The sequence below is a fragment of the Eurosta solidaginis genome, chromosome 5, assembly GCF_040869045.1.
Source record: "Eurosta solidaginis isolate ZX-2024a chromosome 5, ASM4086904v1, whole genome shotgun sequence".
In the NCBI taxonomy this organism is placed as follows: domain Eukaryota; kingdom Metazoa; phylum Arthropoda; class Insecta; order Diptera; family Tephritidae; genus Eurosta; species Eurosta solidaginis.
In genome coordinates this window covers 220,652,393-220,679,363 of record NC_090323.1, presented here as the reverse complement: position 1 = coordinate 220,679,363, position 26,971 = coordinate 220,652,393, and the positions used below count along the sequence as shown (strand labels likewise).

Sequence of the window (26,971 nt, the reverse complement as noted above, 5' to 3'; positions counted from 1 at the left end):
GGGTATACTAACTGGACACTGCCACTTGTGCCAGAACAGAACTACATCTAAATAATCTTTTAGAAATTAGTTGTAGGTGTTGTCTTTATATATTGGTTTCACTGTAGATATTTTTATGAATTGAATTCTAAGCCCATGCGTTACCTTATCTTATCGGAAGTGTTGGTGATGAGTTGATATAATCTTGTATATTGGTGACCACAATGTGCTATATTTTGACTTTTTTATCAATACATTTAGTTTACACCCGGGTAAGCAGCAAACAAGTTGTTTAACGCGACCGAAATATATTTTTTTTTATTTGTTCTAATTTAAATACATATGTATTTTTTTACTTAATATAATAAAGCTAATTTATAAGAATAGATAACCGAAACGAATATTCAATCCCGTAATTTACCATGAATGGTTCAACGCAGTTACCCACAACATATGGTCAGACACCTGAAGAACAGATACCCAACTTTGGGCAGCAGCCTTCTGAATGGCAACCTAATGCGGTAAAAGGATCTACAGCAACTTCTGTACCGCCAAATTTTACCACAGCACAAGCCGCGGCAGAATTATCACAAAATACATTGGGCAACAGTTCGTTCACAAGACATCAGCTAAGCTCAACTGGATCAGGTATATACACACACTCAAAAAAAAAAAAGTTAAGTTGAGGAAGATTTCTATGCAGTAGGTATTTATAAGGACCATTTATCGAATCCAAAATGAGTGCAGAGCAGATCAGGCAGAGCAGATTAGAGCAGGTGTGAAAACTAAATAGATCAAGTTGATGTAACCCAGAGCAAACATCCCATGAAACACTTTCTATTCAAAAGATTTAGAAACACCCCGCTCGTATCTTATTTAAATGTTAGATTCTTATGTTTATATTTATTTTTTTCAATATTTTATATTTAACTTCTTCTTTAGATGTATTTTTAGGGTAGTCCCAAAGTACGCCCTTCCTAGTAAAAGGCTAGTTCGCATAAATTTAACTTTACACTGGGGGCTCCTTAGCCTAAATTTTACTCTTATCTGCTTAGTTGAAGCATATAAGGACTGGTTTAGCTCGAGTTTACTCAGACAGTTCACAATGTTGACAACGGACAGGGTGAGTTGATTGTTTGACGATGGATACACCAAAACTCGCAGATAGGTAACGATCTAGTATAATTTCGTTAATGAATCTCCCGTTTGAAGCTCCTTTCTTCTAATAATGGTTGCTGTTCGCGCACTAATATCGCCTCACGACTCATGTCAAGCGGTCATTCTCTAGGTCCATCTCCGCTTAAAACTCTATACTGCTTGTCTCCTCCTTGTTATCAACACAAGATATCGGAAAGATAGAAAAACAAGGTTGCATTTAAATACGTCTGAGAATGCCCCCTGCTTGCAAACCATCCAATAGTCATAGTTCTTGCTCACCGTAATCCGTACATACGCTAGTGAAAGCCTTCATTAGTAGTAGTAGCAGAGAGACAATATAATAAAAATTTCAGTATATACTTATTTTATAAGATATCTACAAATTTAAACTACCGAAAGAAAGGTGGTGTTCTTTTGATTTTAGGCTCTAAGTCGACTTTTGCCCATCTCCAATCATGTAAGCTATGAATTCTTCGGAAACGTTGACTGCTTCGCCCTTACTTCTCATTTGATACTTTTATACTTTTATTCTTGTGAAATCTATAATTTCTAGGTCTTCTTCGGGGAACATTTTTTAAGCAATTCTAACACTTTTTTGCCCCCTAGAGTTGTTTTGATAAAAACAATATTGGCACAGTGCCCATGATTGCCCCTTTGGTTTAAAAATTTGTAAAGTTTCTATTATTACTTAAATTTGACCGATTTAATACGGGTACCTAAAGGAATCACAATTTCGTTTGATGAAATAATTTGTTTTTCCTTCTCACCCCGGGGCCTTTTGCTTCATTAACGGACATCTGTCAGCAGCCTCAAGGAATATTATGACAAAAAATAGTTTGTTAACTTTAAAGACAATCAAAATACAATAAGTTTGTAACTAACCTAATATGTGCCTATTTTTATAAAAGCAAAATCGAATAGATTTTTCTGTTGAAAACCTGACTTACTCTTTCATAAAGCTTCTGACCAAAATTGGCATTACCTATTTTTATACTCAGCTGAGCAGGGCTCACAGAGTATATTAACTTTGTTCGCATAACGGTAATCCGTAACGGCATAAACTAATCGAGATAGATATAGACTTCTATCAAATCAAATCAACCCGAACTTAGCCTTCCTTACTTGTTTCATATAATTTCAGCTTCATTTATTTTAATAACGGGTGGAATGAACATAGCTTGGAGTTGTGGATTTGCAGCCATCATAGGTTACCAACTGGATACACATATAATAATTTGTTGGTATATAGCGGCAATTATCGGAGCAATAGTCGGATCACTCATAACCCATCGTATGGCAACGAAACCCATAAACGTGAGTATAAGTATGAAATATAACAGAAGAAGTATATCGAGAAAATATTGCAAGTAATAAAACTGCGGCGGCCTCCGTGGTGTGGTGGGAGCGTGTTCCGCCTACCACACCCAAGATCCTGTGTTTGAGTACCGATCAGAGGAACATAGAAAATTTAGAAACAAGTTTTTTTAATTATTTTTAATTTACGTTTATCATGGTTTCTTCGTTTCTTAGTTGGCGCTTAGCCGGTAACTGGCGCTACTTGGTCACACCAAGAGAATTTATATCATTTTCCGAATGGGCCTTCCAGCGGAATGGGCAGCCCTTTTCCTCTGCTTTCGATGAAAGTACTCTACAAAAGTGTATCACTATTAATACTGAGATAACATAGGAGCCGTGTCGTAGCACAAGATTTTGGGTAGATAACTGGTTCCTAAATTACAACAGCTTTCCCATTTTAAGTTGAATTGATGGAACATTTGAATTTGTAACTACAGCTAGTCAAAAAAGCCATAATTAATGATTATACATTTTAATATATTTTGTAACGGATCTTCTGTAATTCTTGAATGTTCTGCGACTTCTGTTATAGTTCGAATCACTGAGCTGTCTAATAAATAAACTTTAGTTTGTTGTGCATTAAATGCGCACAGCACAACTATGGCAGTTGATCCTTTTGCAATTTAATGTATTCGCGTACTTCACTTATAGTTATGGCATATACAGTGCGGCATTATCTCGAGTTTATGGGCCATCTTGAAGTTAAACAGTACTATTAAACACGAAAATAACCCGTTAACTCGCGTTTACGGCGCAATGTGAGTTCTATATTACATGGTGCTAAAATGTTTGTCCTATTTCTCCCAGGGTCTAGACCAACGGTAGTCAGCTAGTGCAATACTTATTCTCGCTCACTTCACACATATTCAGCCCAATTCTAAACGAAAATTCCGTGTGAGTTTTTTCCCGTCTCCCATTCCTCGTATTCTAAAAAAAATTCCTATTCTGAACAATGTTCGAAAAAGAGGAAACCGGTTATGGGAGAAAAGTCGGTATTATGAATGTGAGGGATAGGTAGATTTCTTTGCCATTTCATAGAAGTTTTTTCACTAGTTAAATTAAAGGGAATGCAACAAAATAGTTAAAGTAAAGTGGTTCTTTTAAGAAAGAACAATTATTTGTACAAATTTGCGCTAAAATATGTATTTACATTCTACCACAATATTCTCACTGTTAATACAACAACAACAGCAACTACAATATTCTTTATTTTAAGTCGAAAAGTATATCATAAGCAACGGAAGAGCTCTTTGTATATTTGATGCAGTCATCCAGAAATTGCGCAAGGATTTTTTAAGAAGGCTTAATTAGATTTTGGCATATGGCGAAAGACGAACTCAACTCGACGTGGCCGCCAGAAAATTGCTTTGCAGAATGAAAGCAGGTAACTCCGGCGGATTTGTGTTAAGCCGCCGTCTTCTTCTTATTGCTCCTCTGTTGATGTTGCTGTGGCCCCAATTCATTACTCATTTCAGTGTATACCTCACGAAATGCAATAATGTGCATTGTTTATACCTTATTTCTTAATTTCAAACAAATTCGCAACAATAATTAAACTTTTCAATTTTTCAAACAAAATAAGAAATACGCAACGAAATTTCAATTGACAAAACAGCTGACTTCGAAAATTCGAAATCCCTATTCCCCAATTTTTCTTCTCCCTAGGAGAAAAGAATTGGAGGAATTTTTCCGCGGGAATAAAAAATCCACGAGAACAAAATTCCGCGAGAATATTTAGAATTGGTCTGAATACTATCCTCTTTCGTGCAGTAGTCGCTGCTGTTTATTTGCGCATTTGAAAAAACATATTTTGCAAACAAATTCTCATGCGAAAAATGTTTAATGTTAGCAATAAATACACTGAAAGAAAAAGACTATTAAAATCAACCGAAATACGGGTTAATTCAACTGAAATTTCTGTTAATTTTTATCCATCGCAACAAGATGTTGAATCAACTGCGCACAAATCGTTGATTCGTAATTGACCATTTTAGTAGTCAAATGAACAAAAAATGTTGTTGCGACAGCTTTGTACGAAAGTTCCTATGTTTGCATGTATATACATAAGTAAATATGTGAATACATAAATACGCATGCTTGCTACATATACATATGTAAATATATGCGCACCTCCAACCGAACTTCAATTGGGCGTACCTCAAATATGCTGGCACACATTAAACACTGTACACTTTATTATTTTGTTTTATTAAACGCACTTTCAGAAAATTTTGTATTTTAGAATTTATTTAATTTATAGTTTTGAACTTCGCTTTGTAAATAGAAATGAAAATAGTAGTCACAAAACTGATTCTCAATTCTTTCAGTTGCAGCTCAGCTCATTCTCAATTTCTTCTCTCGCATGTAGTTGCCACACTTGATTGTTTCGAAAAAAACTTGTAGCATAAATGTTTGACATAACATTTTAAATAGAGAACTTGCAAGTTATAGAAAAGTAAATAATAAAATCGGAGAAAGATAATTCACCACTGGAGTATCTTTACATGTAATTCGGCAAATTTAATTTCCTCAATACTTTAAGTTGAAACGATTCCAACACAACTCAAACTTTTATGTTGTCGGAAACAGCAACACTAAAAAGAATGTTTTTTTTATTATCTTATTAGATTCGTTCGCGTGAGTAAAAAAAAAAAAATTTAACAAGATGTTACTAACTTTGGAAAAATCGTTCAAACAAAACTATTGCAACAGGAGGGCGCAATTTTGCATTTCGCTTAGAGGAGAACTTGCAAAATTGTACCCGATAAATAGGTGTCCCCATATCTCATAATTTTTTGCACAGTAAATTCAAAAAAGGGTTTTTCGTTTTGTATTGATAACTGAAAAACTAGTTTTTTGTTGTTCTCCCATTTTGTGTGTTTTTTCGATTTGGTGCTTCTCTTATTTTGGTGCTTTTTTTTTAACAAGTGTCATCGTCATAAGCACAAAGTAGAGAGCGCAGTGAGCGTAAAATTCTCTTTGAAATTTGCCCATGTATTGACTGTTGATCGCTTTTGAAATGGCCAGTGAGATCAGTTGTGTTAACAGAAAAATCAGTTAGACTGATTAGGAATCTGTCAATTTTACAGAATTTTGTTAACTTAAGAGCGACAATTTCTCTTCTGTTGAAATGACTAAAGTAATTTCTTCGCTTGACAAAGAACTCGGTCGAATTAGCCATAAATCGATCAATTTCACCGATACTCCGTTAAGTCAAGAACAACAGAACCGATTTATTAATTTTACTAGCATTATTTCTTTCAGGAGGTCTGTTCTCTTTGCTTATTTATCAACGACTTAAACACTAACACTACGCAGACTTTACTCTCAACAACATAGCCACTGTTTTAATTTTGATGACCTGGTCTACAAATTTCGCGAACAGCTTTCTCGATAAGTTGCTTATTTGCTTTTTTTTATACTCCATATTCACTTTGTATATATTTGTACGTATGTATGTATATGTCTCAGTAATATGCTATGTACATTATTACTGTGTACACGTATATGTGTCTGTTTTATATTTCATATGCTTGCCTTGCTGTTGTTGTTGCCCAGCACTTATTACTAGCGGCAAACCCTGCAAAATCGAGAGTACTCCATGCATGCATGTATGGAGTACTCGCTATGGACCAAGCGAATGCTCCTAAATTAACCACAATTCATACAAAAAATATGGTCCAATTTACATTGCGATATCCTAGGACTGGACCATATACTCCAGCTCAGCCTTACATCAGAGTAATCCATGTAATACTCCGGTATGACACAAGTCAACCAAATGATCCAACGATTGTTCCAGGGAAGTGGCGTATCGCGATTGCTAATATTCGACATAATATATTGGCCGTGTTTTTTGTAATATGTATATACGCGCGTAAAATACGCTTATCATCACTTATATAATGTCTAGGAGACCCGTCTAGCAGTAATTATTGAAGACTCGCGGCAGTGTTAAATAACACGCTACAAAACGGTTGTCCTAAATAGCGGAGAAACGCACCTCTGTTGGTCAAAGCGTATAACCTATAGCTGTATCTGTTGCGATCAATTTTGGACTCACACACTTTTCGGTCATAGAAGTGAAGAATAGTGTAGAGATGAAATGAATAGACACATTTCAATCGCAACTGAGTATAATTCCTACTGAAGTTTAGTAGAGCTACTTTTCTTCGTAACAATTTCATAAGAGTAGATGAAGTTATACACTTAGCAGTATATATAAAGTTTAAGTGCATATGTATATATGTACATTTAAAAAACGCAGCTATTGTTTAGGTGAAATTGGGTTACGATCATATAACATATGCCTCGATAGTGCTTCATGTGAAATACCTTCAAAGAATGTAAATGACTTTAAGTGACTTCAAATGACTTCAAAAGGATATTTCATTCAATGATTTCAATACATGAATAATAAAAAAAGATTTAAAATATAAAGGTAGTAAAGCAATACCAACTCACGAAATGAAGTCTGAATTGTGACTTAATTTTTTAAGTCTTAGTCATAGAGTTCAAAAAATTGGCTGTATTAACAAGTGATTAACTATTCGTCTCTGAAAATCGGTCCAGTCGTTTTAGGGAGTTCATTCTTAAACACACGTATAGAAAAAATATAGGAAAATTAATTTAAAATTGCTGTTCACACATTACAACACATTTACAACAAGAAGTAAATAATAATTCAAGAGCAATTATTATTAATCGACGTTACAACTCGTGAAATCTTGCAAACATATAAAATAAAATTTGGAGTAAAAAATTTATGAAAAATATAAATTTTCAGCGAAATTTGTATTACATTGACACATGCCGCAAACGCGTGCTTCCAAATGAGGCACGAAAATGTACTGCGATTATTTATTAAACAATTTAATGATAAAAAAAAGAAAAATATCACAAATACTTGAAAAAAAAAAATTACTGGAAACTGTTACTTATAACTCTGGTGCAGCACTACGACGCTTATACGTAGTTTAACCATTCTGTTCTGTGTTCTTGCCGGGTTTCTTTTAGTAAGAAAACGTCAAAATCATGGCGGAACGATACAAGGTGGCAGCATGGTGAAAAATGTCAAAATCATACTGCGCTGGAATCAAATAAAAAAATTTATCATCAGCTGTCCCATGCTGCCACCTTGTATCGTTCCGCTGGTTCCGCCATGGTCAAAAGCGTGTGTGGATCGGTTGTGTGGATTTAATTTGCAGGCTGAATGCTATAAAAAGCGCTCATTCAGTCATATCGTTCGTTGTAAAGGTTTACAAGTAGGATATGTAGCAGCACGCTGACCTGATCAAAGTGCTTATTCTTGTTCGTTTTATTGTGGATGCTATTTGGCACTGTTGTACTCCTTAGGGCCAAAAATAGTGTAGTAGCTGCTAACGAAAACTGCGTAAAAATTTAATTGTAAAATTACAAAGAAATACCCTTATTTATTTTCAAATGAGCACTTAATTACATCTCTCTTTAAAATCCATATGGTTTTGGAGAATTTTATTTATCAAATTGTGATACTTTATTACCGGGACGGTTGCTAAAACACGACCAAAACCGTCGGGGAGGTATTCATAGACGTTTTTTGTCCACGGTTTCAATCATCCGAATAAGTTTTCGCCTTTTGATTATTGATACCAGGACAAAACGCCTCTTTCCACATTTTTGGACGGGTTATTGCAGTCGATCACGGTTTAAAACTGTTTTTCGCGGAGAACTTTTGAACGGGTAGAAAAACTTAGCACCCGTGTGTGTATTCTTAATGGTAGCACAACTACGCCTCCTCAGATACCCCATTCGAAGACGTCTGTATAATTTTATATAGGACCTATATTGGTGCACTTTACATTTTCATACTAAATTCGTTCAAAAAAGTTACCATCACTGCAACCCATATCAGATATTCCGCTCCTTTTTTTGTCTCCCTGCGTCGCTTTCGACGACTACAACCCCAAAGAGAAGGAATTATTTCTTTCACACACATATCCTACTTGTAAACCTGTACTATGATGCGCTCCTTTAGTCTTTTCAATTATGCGATTCGTAGGAGGATATTTGGAATTTTTCGCCCAAAATGATGCATTTGGTGCAGTGCAAATGTGATATTAATTATAAGAACATAATAGCTTTTAGACTTATTAAACATTTATATTTTTAGATGTTTTCAGCATTCTTGGTTCTGATTGGTGGCATAATATTTGTATCAGCACCACATAAATATAACGCTATAGCAGCAGCCCGTTATTTGAACGGTTTCGGTGTTGGACTCGTTATTATACCAACGCTGGTTTTAGTTGGAGAAGAAGTACATAGTGGTGCACGTGGCTTAGCTGCGTCAATAATTGAAATGGGCGCTATAACACTTGGAATATTTTTACAAATAATTTTCGTAGCAGCATTTGAATTAACGTCAGACACAATCTTTTACGGTTACGGATTTGGCTCGACGCATTTAAATGGCATTGTTGCTATAATATTAAGTTTATCTACCATTTTATTTTCATACTTCTTTGTTATAGAATCGCCAATTTATTATTTATTACGAAATGATGAAACTCAAGCTGTTGAATGCTTAAATAATTTGCAACATCCACACAGTGTAAGACAAGAATTGGAGGAGCAAAAACGTTATATTGAAAGTAATAGTCCAGCTGGTGATCTGGCAATTTCAGCACTATTAAATTTATGTTTATATCGTAGCTTAATTGCGTTGTCCTTTTCAACTTTTACCACGGCAGGCATACAATTAGCTAGTGTTAAGTATTTAGGACCGGGATTAGTTTGGGCATATATCATTTTCGGGTTAATGTTGTGGTTTGGCTGCTTTTTGTCTTCGTTTTTAATGGATTCCGTTGGTCGTAAGAAATTGATGCTAGGTAGTGCATTGCTTTGTGGTTGCTTAGCAACTGGTGTTGGTATTATTTATAATGACTTGGAGAATATAGTCTATAATTATCATATGGGCATGGCGTTATATATGCTTTTCGGGCAGGAACTATTTGCTGGCATCTTCAGAAGTGTATGTTCTGCGTACTTGACTGAAGCATTTCCGTTGCATCAGAAGCCTTATTATATTGGTATTGCTTTTATTGTTGAAATGTTAGTTATGTTAATTACAGCATCATGTGTTATTTCAGTAGGTAATTTGGGATCATATTTTCTAGCTTTTGGTATTTTATATCTAGTATATTTTGCGATGGGCTTTGTATTACTACCAGAAACTCAGAAACTAACCTTGCGAGAGGCTCAGGATAAATTTAAAAATTTCGGTATTTCTATGTAGCTATTGTGATTCGCAGCTGAATTGAGCGCTAAGTTGTCGTTTTCAAATTAAATTTATGATTTACACTCAAATCAGCTTTTAATTGTATATTTTGCTTTTCAAAATTGCTAAACTAGTTAAGATGCATTTTTGATTAATTTTATTCAATTGTAAAAGTATTTATGTAGAGGTATCACTTCATATACATATATCACTGCAAAATATATAAACTCAAGAACTAATGTAAATTAAAACTGCTTATATAAAAATTATAAATTATAAAATTTAAAAATTATAATTCAAAATTTGCTAAATAAACTCAAATTCATTTCAAAATATTAAACATTATGGTACATCGTACTTATGCAACTAAATATCTACACCTTTTTTAGTTTTAGTTGAGAAAGTTGCAGTTGAAGCAAGGAGTATATATTTGTTAAGAGGAGTCACTCGATAATTTGTTGTTGCCAAAGCAACCCTGTCATGTCGAGTATGATTCTCAAGAAAGTTTTGTTTAGTTTTCTTTAACTGCATCCTATTTATTTATGCGGTGAATTGATTTTGCATAATTACGATTTTTGAAAGAGAATTAATTAATTAATTTAATACAATCAATAAAATAAACACAAATACCCCACGAAAATATATAGAAGGCATTTTTATAAATACATCTGACAAAAAAACCAACAAATACCTTGAGAAAACGTAAATGTAATTTGTCAAAGTATGTGTTCTGACGGCTCCCTGCCAACCATGACTACCCACTTTTAACCACTTTCCACTGAAATTCCAACACCATCAAACATTTCGGTGTCAAAAAATTCAAGTTTTTTGGGATATTTTTCAGCGTGGAAAAAATTTTCCATAAATATAATGAGTGCGAATGAAAACGCGTGTGTGTCTTGCTTACAAATATCCCAAAACAAGGAAAATAAAGAAAAACTATTTGACGTGCCATTGACGTTAGAAATTTAAAAAAATTCAAACGTGATTTTTACAATTTTGCTAAAATTATAAAATTAAATAATTATTTGCAGTTTTATTGTGAAAGATACAAGCAAAAAGGTGTTAAAAGAGTGCTTTTTAAAAAAGTGAAAAAAAACTGTTGACCATTTACATATGATAAGAACTGCCGTTTTTATTGCCGCCATACATTTTGTAAGTACTCAAAATAATGTGTCTTAACTTAATATATTATGGTGTCCAACATAATATAGAGATGCAACTGCGTTGATGCATCTATATATTATGATGAATACCAAAATAAGTAAAGTGTTATGTCTCTGACAAAGATCAGGAGGATTGTGGTGGTGTCACCATAATAAACAAATGAACATGCGCTTGTGTATTTATGTATTATGGTGTACAGCAAAACAAGTGAAGTGCTAAGTCCCTGACAAAGTTCTAGAAGATTATATGATGTTATCATTAAATATATATATGCATGCGCCTTAGGGCGGGTCGATTTAAAAATCGCTCATTGCTCTATGAAAATCTTATTCTGGGAATCAAAATAAGAAACTTTGCCGAAGGAACCATACCTCTAAAACGAATTCTGATGTCCCCCCCCCCCCCCCCCCCCCCCTTTGGTACGAACTTTTGGGTAGGGGCAATTTCAATTCTACCTGCTGTGTCTTGTGGTGGCTTAAAAAAAACAACACAAGCAATTTTACGATCTGCAATTGTGTCACAGTGATACCTTCATTTTTTAAAACGGTTGAATAAAAAACCCACACAACTATGTTTACGACATGCAAGTGCATTACAGTGATGCCTTGGTTTTAAAAGGGGGTTGTAAAAACGCTAATTTCTTTTTTTTTTAATTTCTTTTCTTTACTAAGTTAAATTAATTTACATATGTTCTGACTAAATAAATTTCTAAAGAGAAATATAAACTCCAAAAAGAAACATAGGCATTTCAAAGTGGGATTTTTCAAAATTTGCTCCTACGATTCAAAGGGAGGGACATCAGAATTCGTTTTAGAGGTATGGTTCCTTCGGCAAGGTTTCTTATTTTGATCCCTAGAATATGATTTTCACAGAGCAATGGGCGATTTTTTTGCCTCCCTACAAATCGACCCGGCGTAATACGCCTGTACATATATGGGTGTATGTCAAAACGGGTTCAGTGCAAGGCCCCTGAATAAGTTCAGGAAGATTTTATGTTGTCATCATAAAATATATATGTGCATGCGCTTGGACTTATATGCTTAATGGTGTGTATCAAAACGAATGAAATGTCAGGCCCCTGACAAATAGCGGACAGCTTGGGCGACACTTGGAATTTATATAAAAAATTTATTAAAATTTCATAACTGCACATCAAATCAAAATGACATCAAACTTTTTCCCCGTGTTACAGGATGATGATGAAGGCAACACATAAGATAAGATCTGCGGTTTTGAAAACGAAAAAGCAGTTGTCCTTGAACCAACTTATAATTTACTGACAGTGGAATATCACATCGTTTACAGTATATCATACGAAGTTCCTGTTTCATACTTTCGCATATACCGGGACGGTGAATTGATATTAAATCTTATCAGAGAATTCATCGTAGACAAGTTACGAACATAAAAATAATATCTACCGACATGGGTGCCAGAAAGGAGCACAGCGTGCAGTCCATCCTCAAATCAACGCATTGGTTAAGTAGAATACTTTTTCGGTTAGCAATTCAAATTCTATGAATTTGATTGAATAACGGCCAAACTCAGAAATTGTTTAAAAAAAAGTTCTATCTTAGAATTCGGAATGTTTTTCATAAAAACCCTAACTTAGCTCGAAATATGGTAAAATTAACTTAAGATAGGGAGTTTTTGAATAATATTCTGAATGAGGGCGTTCTTAAAAAAATCTTATGTAGGCTTTTTTCACACTTCTGGGTTCTCGAAAGTGCAGAAAAGTTAATATAATATTTCTTACAGCTGCCGAAGTAGCTGTTGTTGTTGCTGTTTTAGCAGTGCTTCACCCCATCCAATAGGCCGAACACAAATTGTTACCCCCAGCTGGTTAGCAGGGTTAGAATATACCCGCGGTAGGTATGCCTGTCGTAAGAGAAGACTAAAATAACAAATAGCTTAGAGGAGCTGTGTAGCGCACCACTTTCAGGTTGCCAGCGCAATATATAGCTTCTCCAAACCCAATTGTCAACCTCACCTATCCGTGGAGAATCCTGTTTCATTAACAGCCGAGGCTCTGGCGACCCCGAACTCCTCATGAATATAGGGGGTGGGAGGGCGCTATGGCTTACAAGGTTGCATGTGGTAATAACAAATCGTTTCCGAGATGGTCGCGCTTGGTAACGGAACGTACCAGGTCTGCATTCGACGAAGAACCATCAACATCGAAAACACTCCCCAAGACCTTCGGGGAGTGTCCTCATCGCTACAACAACAACAACATCACAAATAGTAATCAATATCCTCTAACGGGAGTCCAAGGAAACTTGCAGTTTCATCAGGGGCGGAGCATAGAGGGGGTCTTTGGGGCATTGGTTCCACATTACAATTGAAGAGATGGTTGGTATCATGTGGGGAGACATTGCAAGCAGGACATACGTTTTTGTATGTCGGGGTTGATACTGGATTGATAAGAGTTTAACATGTTACAGTATCCAGATCGAAGTTGAGCTAGAGTGACGCGCATCTCCATAGGGAGATTTCTCTCCTCTTCTGCGAGTTCACGGTATTTAACTCTAAGAACGGGGTTCGCCGAACGATTCCTGGCATAGTGGTCCGAAGCCTTTTTGTGGATATCGCTGAAGACCTGCTTGTGGTTTTTTGCTTCATACGGCTATGTTCTCAGGTGCCGTATTTCCCCGTAATGCTTACGGAGATTACCCCTTAAGCCCCTGGCAGGTGTGGCCTCATCAATCAGGTTTCTGGGTATTCAACAGAAACTGTTTGTTCTGCATTTCATTTCTCTCCTTAATGGGGAGTACACTTGCCTCATTGTGTAGGTGGTGTTCTGGGGACATAAGAAGACAGCCCGTAGTGGTACTGAGGGCAATGTTTTGGCAGGCCTGCATTTTCTTCCAGTAACCTTTAGGCTTGGCGACCATATCGGGGACGCGTAGCATGCAATCGGACGGCGAATTGATTTGTAAGTAGTAAGAAGAAACTGAAGAGATCAGGGATATAGTTGTTTATTTTGTTACAAAGCTCATCGATGTGTGGGCCTATGCCTGTGGCCATTATTGTTCAGTCATTGGCGTAGGAAATGATAGGTACTGCTTCCAGTGGTGAAGGTAGCTATGATATGTAGAAGTTAAACAGAATTGGGGATAGGACACCACCCTGTGACACCCCTTGCTAAATTCTTCTTGATTTGGATGTTAAGTTCCTGAATTGTTCCGTTGCTTGTAGACCAGACAGATAATTTGCGGTCCACCTTTTGAGACTTGGAGGAAGGGAGAACCTTCCAGGCCTTGCAGTAACGTGCCGTGGTTGCCCGTATCAAAAGTTTCTGACAAGTCTAATGCAACGAGTACTATCCTATGGTGGGGATTTTGATTTAATCCACAATTTATCTGTGTAGTAATGGCATTTAGCGCTGTGGTAGTGCTGTGTAATTTTCGGAAGCCATGCTGATGATTGGCAAGGTGTAAATTTGCATTAAAATAAAAAAGCAGAACGGCTTCAAGTGTCTTGGCTACTGGCCTTTAATAACGGAACCATCCTGGCCATTTGCCATTTTTCGGTGGATGAAACTTCAGCACTAGTGTCTTTTCTTTAAACCGATCTCTAAAAAAGGGAAGATTTAGACAATTTTATTGAATTGATTTCTAGTTTTGACTTCTATTGTTCTTTTTTCTTCTTAGCAATCAAATACTTCAACCTGCTCTCATCGCAGGATGCAAAAACAGCTTCAGTAAGCAGAACTTTAGAAAAGGTAAATAAAGCCTGTCTCTGAAAGTTATATTGAATCTATAACTAATTTTGACTTTATTTTTTCTATTTTTTCAGTAGCTTGGAGTATCATAAGGGACGTCGTCAGAACCACTTCTGCTGACAAGGAAGAAAATATTTTTTTTGCATATTAGTTTAAGATATATAGCTACAAATAATATTAAGAAAATTTTAAAGTTGCAACGAAAGTGAATATTTTTCACTCACTGTAAACGAGTAATTTATGCTAGTATATACCAAAAGAAAGGTAATATGATTACTTTTCTTTCGATACTACTATCGTTAAAATTGATAAACGATTTCTGAACATTTTTTTTTTTTCAAATTTAGAGACACATAAATATAACTAGTAAAAATGTTGAGAAATTTTATAAAGTTGTGACGAAAGTGACAGTAACGAGTAACAGTAAACGAGTAATAAATGCTGGTATATATCAAAAGAAAGGTATTTTGATTACTTTCCTTTCGGTACTACTATCGTTTAAATATACATCCGACTTTTAAAAATTTTTGGAAAATAAAGGATACATGTATATAGCTAGGGAAAACTTGGTGAAATTTTGTAAAGTTGTAAGAAAAGTGTGTGTTTTTTACTCCTTGCAAATGAGTTTCAAGTTTAGGCATATACCAAAAGAAACATAATTAAATTATTGTACTTTTGATAATACTGTCAATAGAATCAAAAAGTTGTATCCCAAAATTTTGTATATTTTAGAAAAACACCTCTGTACTAAGAAATTTGTTTGCAAAGTTATACAAGTATTTTTCATTCATTTTTTAAAAATAACTGACTGGCTCTCTGATAAATATCAAAGTTTATTAAATCGAGTGATCAAAAAGCTAATAGTTCCTTTATTAGATAATATAATTAAAAAGATACTTATCACAATAATCCTTAGTTTTAATTGATTTGAAAAATTTAGCTTATCGATTGATTGGTTTTTAATGGAATTGCCCTTTTGAAAGCTCGACCTAATCAGCTTTGATACTTTATCAATTATCGAATTAATTACTTTGATAAATAAACAAATGATATTTTAATGTCAAAAATTCGAATATTACGCTGTTATTCAAAATTATTTTATTTCAATGTTATTTGTATTTATTTTTAAATTTATATATAAAATATTATAGTTTAGTAAATACTTAAAAAAAGTTGTGATTACAAATAATTTATATTTATGTTATTTAATATCTTTAAGACCGTTTTATTTTAAAATTTATGTGCGATGAAGACAAATTTTATGATAAAACGGCCTTTAGAACAATTTTAAATGAATTTTTATATTATTAAATAAACGTTTTCATTAAAAATTAAAAAAAAATTTGGAGTTTTTTTGGGTATTTTGGAGTTTTGTTTTAGGAATTTTTTGGGTATTTTGGTAATCATTTTGAGCATTTTTTAGACATAAAATTTTCCTGTGTTATATATAAAATACAACCCTGTGTTATGGGAAATTTTCATTTAGAGAGGTGCAACTATGCATTTTTCCTTATGGCACTTTGGAATAAGTGCGAGAAGGATGCGCGATCACACGTACGCGGCTCTCTCAAGGGGAAAATGGATAAAATCCACACACTGCCCATACAAATTTATCCATTTTTTTGTCCACTTTTTTACTCAGTCATTATCCAGTTTTTGACGCAGTTTTGGTTGGCAGGGCTCTTATTAATATTGTAACGAATTTTCTGCAAATCCTCTTATTTGTAATCTTCTGCTAACGTTCGTATCGCTAAATTGTTGAATAAATAACTCCAATATTGAATAATGGAAAAATGGCCTTTATTAAAGTACTTCACAATAACACTTATACTTTGCAACGAATAACTTGCTTAACAACCAAACTGATTGATAGTTCAAATGAAACTCTACTATTGCCCGCCAGATTGCGTCTTAATCGAAATCTCAAATCAAACTGAATTACAGCGCCTCTACATCTGTCGCCTTTTATACTCTTTGGTTTCCTCGTTCGCATCTTCTTGACGCTTCCAGAATCTACTAGTCCAGTAGCTCTCAAACTTCTCAGCTGTAACTACAATTGCAAAATTTTATAGTTTTTCTCATTGCATACAGGAGTATCTCAGATATATGCATGTATTTGTGCATTGACTCTCTGCTGCTCGTACACGTACATGGTACATATATGTAGACGCAGTTATTGTTTCGTTTATGTAGATACATGATGATTGAATTATTGATGTGCATTCACGTCACTGCTTAGCATCGCTTAGAGCTGGCAGCACTCCTTAGTTTTGCTAATATTCGTAACAATATATACTCTTTTGTTGAAGTTCAGAAAGTTACAACTGAAGTTCAGAATTTTCAATTTAAGCTCAAAAACGGCAGCTGCATATAGTTCAAATTTGAGGGTCAGAATTTAAATTTCAAGTTAAAAAAATTACAATTTTAGCTCATAGTATATATTTTTAGTTAAACAAATTTTTGAAGTTTCGTTCCTAAATTTTAACGACTTTGGTCGGCCACTCAAATAGTTTGCGGTCAATCTACTAAACCAACGGAGAAGGAACAGCCCAGTCGTTGTCCTATGATGAATGTTAATGGAGTGCAGAATGGTGGCAGTGGTATGCACTTTACGGAAGTCATGCCGATGGCTGGATAACCGAAGAATTTCGTTTAAATGAGGGAATCCAAACGGCTTTAAACGTTTTCTTTATTGACTAAAGGGATAATATTGGTAGATAATGGATGGTTTTCCGGTCTTTGGTAGTGGGTTTATCCTTGCCATTCTCCGTTATTCTGGAATAGTAAAGGCTTTTAACGACAAGTAGAATAGATGTGCTAGGCTGCTGATGCCCACATGGCCAAGTTGTTTTGGCATCGGCATAGGTACTCCGTCTGGGACTATTGATATGGAACGCTTGACCTTTTCGATGTCTCCTTTAACCTCTGTTGAGGTAACGGTGAGGTGCGACTCGTCATGATTGTGTTATGTGCCCTTTGATTTGGACGATATCTAGCATTGACTGAAGTATGCATTGGAAATTGGCTACAGAAAGCATTCACGCATTTCCTCGGGTTCGTCAGACGAAATTCTAGTCGAATAAATTGTTCAAATACTAACTGGTATGAATAACAACACAAAGTTCTAGTCAAAGAATTAGAATGTTTGGTGACTACCTTGGCATTTGACTGCATGGTTCTAACAAATGCTCGAACCAAGAACCTTACTACGTCGATTTCTATACACAAGTTTTAGAGCGAAAGAATTTTCTCGAAGTTGGTTCAATTTGCACCCACCGGGATGCAATAAAACCAGACAGATGAAATCAGTAATAGAACAACAAAAATTGTATGGCCGTTTCAATCCGGTAATAAATTTGAAAGTAGTAGGGAGGGACAATTTTTGGTACATTTAGCTACTATTTTACTACTTTATTGATGTAATGTTCAGAGAACTATACCTGCACGTTGAAAAAGAAAAAAGAACGAAAGGAGAAAAAAGGAGGATATGGAAAAGGGCAGGAAATTTGATGGAGGTCTGAAAAGTAAAGGGAACAAGAAAAATAGGGAATGTGAGAGTAAAAGGGTGGATTGTGGAGCCGTGTGTAGAAGTTCACGAAAGTGGGCAAAGCTTCTGACCGCCATTCACCTGGGAATGACCAGAGCGATTCTTTTGCATGAGGTAAAAGCAACTCACTACTGCCGGTCACTTGCGGCCAAGTATACTCTGGGTAGCCGCTAAAAATCCGTTTAGCGGTGAGCTAATATAAGAAGGCGACAACCTGGCTAGTCCACTCTGACATAATCGGTTTAAGGGCTAGCTGGGGGAGATCTCATCGGCAGCGTCTGTATACCTCTAGGTGCGGCTGCAAGCGGGCGTCTGTCTTGGAGCAAGCGGCTCGCTATATGAACGTGCCAAGTAATATTTTCACACCCGATAAGCGGGTTGTGCGCTGGACTTGGGACCCGCCACGTAAAACCATATTCCAATGAAATATAACAACAATCCTCGGATGAATACACTCTCTATTGATGACGGCCATGGCAAACGTTTGAAGGACAATGAGTTGAGGGCATGTACCTGGAACGTTTGCTCCCTGAATGAGATTGGTGCAGATGCTCGGCTGGTTGATGGCCTCGTCAAAGCCGAATCTGACATCACCGCCATCCAAGAAATGCGTTGGACGAAGCAAGGAAGAAAGAAGATCAAAAATTGTGACATCTATTGGAGTGACCATACGAATAAGCGCAGTTTCGGCGTCGGATTCGTGGTGGGAGAGAGACTTTGTCGCCAAGTTCTGGCGTTCACACCTGTGGACGAACATCTCGCCGCTATCCGAATAAAAGCTAAATGTTTAGATATATCATTCATCTGCGCCCATTTTCCGACAGAGGAGAAAGATGATGAGGTGAAAGTCACTTTTTATGAACAACTTGAACGCACATACGAGCGCTGCCCCCGTCACGATATAAAAGTCGTGCTTGGTGACTTTAACGACAGGGTGGACAAAGAAGGTGTTTTTGGCCCTACAGTCGGAAAGTTCAGCTTACACAATGAAACTTCTCCTAACGGACCGACGCTGATTGACTTTGCCGGTGCTCGAAACATGGTCATATCCAGCACGAGGTTCATGCATAAAAAGATACATCAAGCTACGACCGATATTTTTACCAAAAAATACGGCGACAGACGGAAGGTTTTTAGACCGGGGCAAACTCCTGTAGGAACGAAAACGATTACTTTGTAACTGATGTTTAGATAGTGCTTAGATTATGGAGGGAACACTTCTCTGTTCTCCTAAATGGGGGCAACAATTCACCGCGCAGAGGTGAAGAACCCGATGCCGCAATCGATAATGATCGAATATATGTCCCCCGCCCGATTGTGACGAAGTTAGAATAGCAATAACCAGATTGAAAAACAACAAGGCCGTGGGCGCTGATGAACTGCCTGCGGAGCTATTCAAGTACAGCGGCAAGGAGGTGGTAAGGCGCATGCAGCAGCTTCTTAGCAAAATATTGGCGGAAGAGTGCATGCCCGACGGTTGGAATCAAAGTGTTCTTTGCCCAGTCCACAACAAGGGGGATACTGCAAATTGTACCAACTATCGCGGAATCAGCCTTAACTATATCACATATAAGGTCCTGTCAAGTGTATTGTGCGAAAGATTGAAGCCCACCGTGAACCGGCTGATAGGACCTTTTCAGTGCGGCTTCAGACCTGGTAAATCTACCATCGACCAGATTTTCACAATGCGTCAAATCTTGAAAAAAATCGTGAAAAAAGAATCGACACACATCACCTCTTCGTTGACTTTAAAGCCGCCTTCGACAGCACGAAAAGGAGCTGCCAATATGTCGCTATGTCTGAATTTGGTTTCCCCGCCAAACTTATACGGCTGTGCAAAATGACGTTGAGCAACACCATCAGCTCAGTCAGAATTGGGAAGGACCTCTCCGAGCCGTTCGAAACTAAACGAGGTTTCAGACAGGGTGACCCCCTATCGTGCGATTTCTTTAATTTGATGCTGGAGAAGGTTATACTAGCTGCAGAACTTAACCTCACTGGAACAATATTCTATAAAAGCGTGCAATTACTGGCATATGCTGCCGACATTGATATCATCGGCCTAAACACCCGCGCTGTTAGTTCTGCTTACTCCAAACTGGAAGAAGTAGCGGCAAAGATGGGTTTTATCGTGAATGAGGACAAAACGCCTTGGCAACCACGCTACTGTTGGCAGCCATAATTTCGAAATAGTAAAAGACTTCGTTTATTTGGGAACCAGCATCAACATTAGCAACAACATCAGCACTGCGAAGAATCAATCCTTCCAATAAATGCTACCTTGGGCTAGGTAGGCAATTGAAAAGTAAAGTCCTCTCTCGGCGAACGAAAATCATACTCTACAAGTCATTTATCGTACCCGTCATGCTATATGGGGCAGAAGCATGGACCATGACAGCAGCAGATGAAGCGGCTTTGGGAGTGTTCGAGAGAAAAGTTCTTCGAAAGATTCATGGACCTCTACGCGTTGGCGATGGCGAGTACCAAAGAAGATTTAATGATGAGCTGTACGAGCTATACGCAGACATAAACATAGTCCAGCGAATTAAAACGCAGCGGCTGCGCTGGCTAGGCCATGTGATGCGAATGAAAGATGATGCTCCGGCTAAGAAAGTGTTTCTATCGAACCCGCCTATGGAAGCAGAGGTAGATGGTGGCCCCCACTCCGTTGGAAGGACCAGGTGGAAAGCGATTTAAATTCCCTTGGTGTGACCAATTGGTGCCGGTTGGCGGAGCGAAGGAGTGACTTGCGCGCCTTGTTGAACGGCCATAACCGTGTTGACGGTTAAGCGCCAATTAAGTAAGTAAGAAGTGAGAGTAAATGCAGTAACATGAGCAATGGTTTGGTAAAAAGTTGGAAGAATAGGCTAACCGGCAGAGAAAGAATATGATTATGATAAGAATAGGAGTAATAGTAATAGTTAGACATAGATAAGAGAAATAACAGAAAGAGTAGAGGAAAGTGAAGAATATTTTGTGAAAAATTGAAGGGATAGAGAAATTGTGTGAGCGGATTAACCTTCACGTGCCGGGGATATAAAACTTACGTACACGTTCGGAAGTCTACATTTGTATCAAGCATGTAACTGCATGTAAAACCACGATAATGTTTAGAAAAATATACTTGTATGGTGATTAGTTGACATGTACGTGAGTACTAACGTTCTTATTTAAAATTTTTAATTCAGGAAATAATTTTAAGTCAAAAATGTATTAGTATTGAATCTGTCAAAGGTATACTGGCAAGTATTATGACTGCTCTGTCTTTTTTGGGACGCAAGATACCAAAGAAAACTTGCCATCTATAAACCCGATAATGGTAGACCCTTCTGCTCGATTGCGGTCAGCCTTCATTTCATTTGGTACAAAAGTCTTATTTTGGCAAACAGTACCAAGAAGATCAAGATTTTTGGACACTAAATACTTGCCCAACTTTAGCAATGTGAAAAAATTTTCACGGATTATAGTCCTTCCGTTGTTCTCCTAATGACATCCTAACCTTTGCACAACACCTTCTCCTACGTTGGTTACTCGACTAGCATTTGAGTTCTTTCCCGTAAATATCTCACTTTTGAGTGGATAGAACGATTTAGCATCGCACGAAACCCATACCTTTATCCCATACTTGGCAGGCTTAGAGGGTATGTACTGGGTAAACCAACGTACTTGGGTAAGGCAAGCGTAGTGACAGTTGCAAAAAATTATGTTGGAAGAAGCGGAAGTCAACAATATAATGATATTTTGCATACATTTATATGGTGGCTACAAATGTAGACTGCCGGCTGCAAGATGTTGTTTTTTTTTTTTCAAGTAGGGTCTGGGGGTCAGGAAAATAAAAGTTCGAGTGATATTATACTCTTAATTGACTTAGAATTGATAATTAGGAAGCTACTGAAAACCTCGGGCATTGTTATTTCGGAACTTTTTGTTTTATTTGACTTTTTCCCAAATTGCTACAATTGTAGACTACCGGGCACATGAAGGTAAAGGTTAACAAGAAAAACGCAGAGGGGAGAGAAACTAATAAATGAAGAAAAAGGTGACAGAACAGAAGCAGTTGGATAGATAGAGAAAGTCAGAACAACGTCTGTTTGGTTTGATCAGGTTTAACCAAAACTTTTTCAAATGAAGATATGGTAAGCGACAGACTTCATTTTGCCATCAAGAAAAACTACAAGCTTTTATTTTTTGAAACATCTTGAAACAGCTTGGTTTACATGGGTCATGGGACCATATACCGACAATCCCGAGATTGCGCCATACATCCAAAACTTCATGATATTTTTCCAGATAATCAACAATCTCATTGATGTTGACTTAATGTTTCCATATTCCTTATTTGTGGATAATGTGATACTCTTTGATTTCCTCGGTAGAGCTGCGTAATTATGGTGCAGTTAAATAATTCCCTCGAAATTAATGCCTGAAAAATTTAAGATAAGCCCGCGGGCTTTATTTTATATACAAAAACTGAAATAACACCCTCCCACGAAAGAAAATACACACCGCAGGCGTAATTTTTCTATGAGTTTTTCATATTTCAGGAAAGCATGATTGTAGTTTATTTTTATAATACTGAATAAATCAAAGCTGCATAAAAAATGAAAAAGCAACACTTTAATTTATAAGTACCGAGTATTGTCAAATGCGACACCATTTTGAAATATTGACTAATTGCATCAATGTACCCAAGAACTAATGGTGAATATGCCTCGTTGACAGGGTACTTCACGGGAAATAAAAAGAGCGCATGAGTCATAATGCTAATACTACGAGGAGCCCCAGGCCCTGAACATTTTCAACCCTTATATCAATGCTTACATTTTAAGGCCATATGACCTTGTTGTTGATCATGATTCAATTACTAGAACTTTGTACTCCAATGATGACAGAGCTTTGACACTCCCCAACTTAAAAGTCTGGGCGGGTTGCTTTAACGAAATAAGGAAAACGGGGAATAATTCCATCCCCTTCAGCGAAAATTGTAGTAGAAAAGTAACTTTAGTACTATATTAGTAGTGATAATAAATTTGTAAAAGCCAACAAGTTATGAGGGAAATAAATCATTTTCTACTAAATATTTTGTGTACCGATAAAGAGTTATGTTGGCTTGATCATTCTTTCAGAATTTTATTAAAAATACCCTATCTCAAAATTTGTTTCAAAAACTCCCTGACGGAGCATGAGATCAATGTATTTTGACATAAGAGGGTGTAAATGAAAATCACACTGAGATAAGGCGTTCCTCAACCAAATTATGGTATACGTCGTTTTTGTGAAAAATTCTGAATTGCGAAATTTTTGAAAAATACTTTGGGACAGGACAATTTCGAACTGGTAGCCGACTCATCTGCCGCAATGAACTGACAAAAAATAAAATAAAAGAAAATGGCTTATTGTCTTAGCACTGTACATTCCGTCCTTGACTTCGACAGATGAGTTAAACTTTTGTGCGGTCCTGCTACAAAGGGAGTATTTACCTTTTTATTCTGAAATTTCGGAAAGCCCTTTTCCATTTAAGTATTCATGGAAGTGTTCCGGATAAACCGTTGATTTAGAATAATCAGAATACGTTCGTTTGATACTATCTCACGAGGTCCGAAAATTGCAAATAGTACATACATAATATTCCAAATATAAAACGATTCCCCAAATTCTTAAATGTAGACGAATGTTCCGCACGGCTTCGCATGCATATTTATCAGTTTTGCCAGGTTGACGCGATTAATTAGAATATCACAATGAAAACTACTTTAAAGCTCTCGGCAACAACTTTCATTTGATATCGATATTACACACACATTCTAGGGGTATCCGGGTCCAGTTTTGCCCATATCTTGAGACCCTAGTCACTCGAATTACTCTGTACTAAAGCACTCATCAACAGCTTCAATTTGATACCCGTTATGTAAAAACACATCCTAGTGTTACCCTGATGCACGTTTTGGCCTATATCTCGAGACCCTTCACAAATAGTTATGAAAACTACCCTGTACTAAAGCACTCATCAACAGCTTTCATTTGTTATCCGTATTGTATAAACACTTTCTAGGGGTACCCGGGTCCACGTTTTGGCCTCATTCTCGAGACCCTAGTCACCAATAGGTATGAAAACTACCCTGTACTAAAGCACTCATCAACAGCTTTCATTCGTTATCCATATTCTATAAACACATTTTAGGGGTACCCGCGTCCACGTTTTCGCTTATATCTCGGGACACTAGTTACACGCGGGTACGAAAAATACCCCGTATCAAAGTACTCATAAACAGCTTACATTCGATACCCATATTGTACAAACATATCCCAGGATTACCCAGGTCCACGTTTTGATCTCAAGACCCTATCCAGAACGGGATAAAATTAGCCTATGCTTGTCTTCTGGTTCTATGCTACCCCTTCACCAATTTTCAGCCAAATATGTTCATCCGTTACTTCCTCTTCAATCACTCTTTATCTATTAAAAAAGCGCATCAAAATCCGTTGCGTATTTTTAAAGGTTTAAGCATTCAAAGGGACGTAGGGACAGAAAAAGCGACTTTGTTTTATACTATGTAGTGATGTACATTCATACATACCTATAAACCTACGCCCGAAGTTAAATAATGCAGCGAATGCTATATATGTACGTATGTATGTGTCGCATCAAGCCTCACTCAAAAGCAATTAGCGCGGACAATTCACAGCGAACAAACACACATACGCATTTTTTGATAAAAATGTTACTTTTGTTTAAACAATTTGGCTGATATAAGAAAGGAATCAAGTATTTTTTTTGATGCAGATCGAAGGTAAATATTTCAAAGTTTTACTGAAAAGCAGAATTTTTGAAATCCATCCATCCGTTTATGAGTTTTAGCTGTGTAAACAAAAATTTTATGATTTTTTGCTACATTTTGGCAATTTGCCACGCCTCTATAATATATATCTTCAAATTATTTTAACTGTACCATCTCACGTAGCTAAGCTTTCAAATGCAAAAAAACGTTTTAAAATCGGAGTATTCTGTGTGAAGTTATGTGCATACATGGTATTTAGCGGCTTTATTTTATAAGATTTCTAGATATAGATATATACCCATTAATGCACGCAATATTAATCATCCCGTAGAAAACAGTAAAGGGCCATCTCTTCGTCTTCCTACTATAGGATATTACTGCACACATTTGATCAAGGGTATATAATCCGCCCTTAGTTTGATTATAATACATAATCTTTTCAGGCTTTCCGGTAGTTTCAATGACATTGGCGTCTTCATCGCAAGATGATAATTGTCGCATGTTATACAACAGCAACTCCCATGAACGGGCTTTGAAAACTCCTTCACGTAATATTCGGTAAGTGGAGTTCCATTGGTTTGGGTGCCTTTTCCCAAATAAGGCATCCCATTTATCATGAATTTTGTACCACTGTCACACATCATTACAATTTTTATTCCATATTTTCTTGGCTTATTTGGAAAATACATCCCAAATCGACATCGGTCGCGAAAGCTATTTAATTGCTCATCTATAGTTAAGTGAGGTCCCGGAGTATAATTATCTATACATTGGTTTACAAAAATATCCCATATTTTCCTGACAGGAGTAAATACATCACTTTCTCGTAATGCGGGACGTAAACTTTTATCATCCATTCGGAGACATCTTATCAAAAAATCAAACCTTTCACGACTCATCACAGACACATACACCATTGACGAATATCGGCCAAATAACTCATCTGTAGATATGTAGTTATCCTTTCTTATTGCTGTCATTACTAAAATCCCAATCAAGGCACGAATGTCAGCTTCGTTGGTATCGCGAAATGTAGCACCAGTCATATATATATTTTGTTTCAAATTTTTCTCGGCATTAGTTCACTTCACCAATTCGGTTATTATTTCTGCCGTGAAAAAACTATTGAAATATAAAAGAGGATCATAAAGATTACGACAAACTCCTTGGGGATCTCTTCGGGATCTAACAATATTCATTGCTGGCACTCGGCCACGCCTAGTTGGTTTCGAAGTCGACCAACAATATCTATTCTTCCCTTTTATATTTCTCTGCTGCAAAGTAATTATTCGCTAAGAAGCTGCTTGTTCGACATTTCTCCGTTGTCAGTAGTCGGTTGAACAATACTGTCTCTATTGCCGTTAGGTATCGAAAGATCTCTCTTCGTCTTCGAAAGTTTCCTCTGCGTCACTTTGCACGTCATTTTCGCTCTCATGACTTTCTACCTCGCTATCCATTTCCTCACAGGACATCTCATAATCGGTTTCTAAAAGAGCGGCCAGGATACGGTCTTCGTCTAACTTCCGACGCGCCATCGTGTTTTCAGTCAGAATATCAACAAATATAAAACTATATAAATATAAAATACAAAATATGATATAAAACACTGAAATAATATGTAGAACTGTGGATATCAAATTAAACAACAAAGTCAATTTTCGTAAAAATAAAATTCTTAAAAGTCTCGTAAAAGATAATCATGCGTCAATTTGACTCACCGGAACGTTATAAATCAAAATTGGTGATATTTACAGCAGCAACGTGTGTGCCGCACGAAAGGCCTACTCAACGACTGAGACAAACAAACAAAGCGGACAGCATCGAACTGCCGCCATTTACAGAGAAAAGGCTATTTTTCGAAAGTGCATGCGTAAATTTTACGCATAGTATCTTTCTAGGGTTAATAGTAAATTACGTAAGCCAGGCCGGACGAATCATAGCATAGGACCCCTATTTTTGAAGGTCTTTCCCAGTAGAACTAATATTTACTTTTTAATATAACA

General features: G+C 36.5%; 1 protein-coding gene across 2 annotated transcripts; it reads left to right on the top strand.

Moving 5' to 3' along the window:
• The first annotated feature begins 262 nt into the window (after positions 1–262).
• On the top strand, positions 263–10,212 carry LOC137233670 (hexose transporter 1-like). 2 transcript variants are annotated; one of them, XM_067756904.1, is made up of 4 exons: positions 263–627; positions 2,279–2,451; positions 8,645–8,945; positions 9,006–10,212. In XM_067756904.1, the coding sequence occupies exons 1-4, from the start codon at positions 402–404 to the stop codon at positions 9,767–9,769; spliced, it is 1,464 nt and encodes a 487-aa protein (XP_067613005.1). In that variant the 5' UTR covers positions 263–401; the 3' UTR covers positions 9,770–10,212. The 2 variants fall into 2 exon arrangements, with proteins under 2 accessions (XP_067613005.1, XP_067613004.1); XM_067756903.1 differs by having other exon boundaries at positions 8,645–10,210.
• The last annotated feature ends 16,759 nt before the right edge of the window (positions 10,213–26,971 follow it).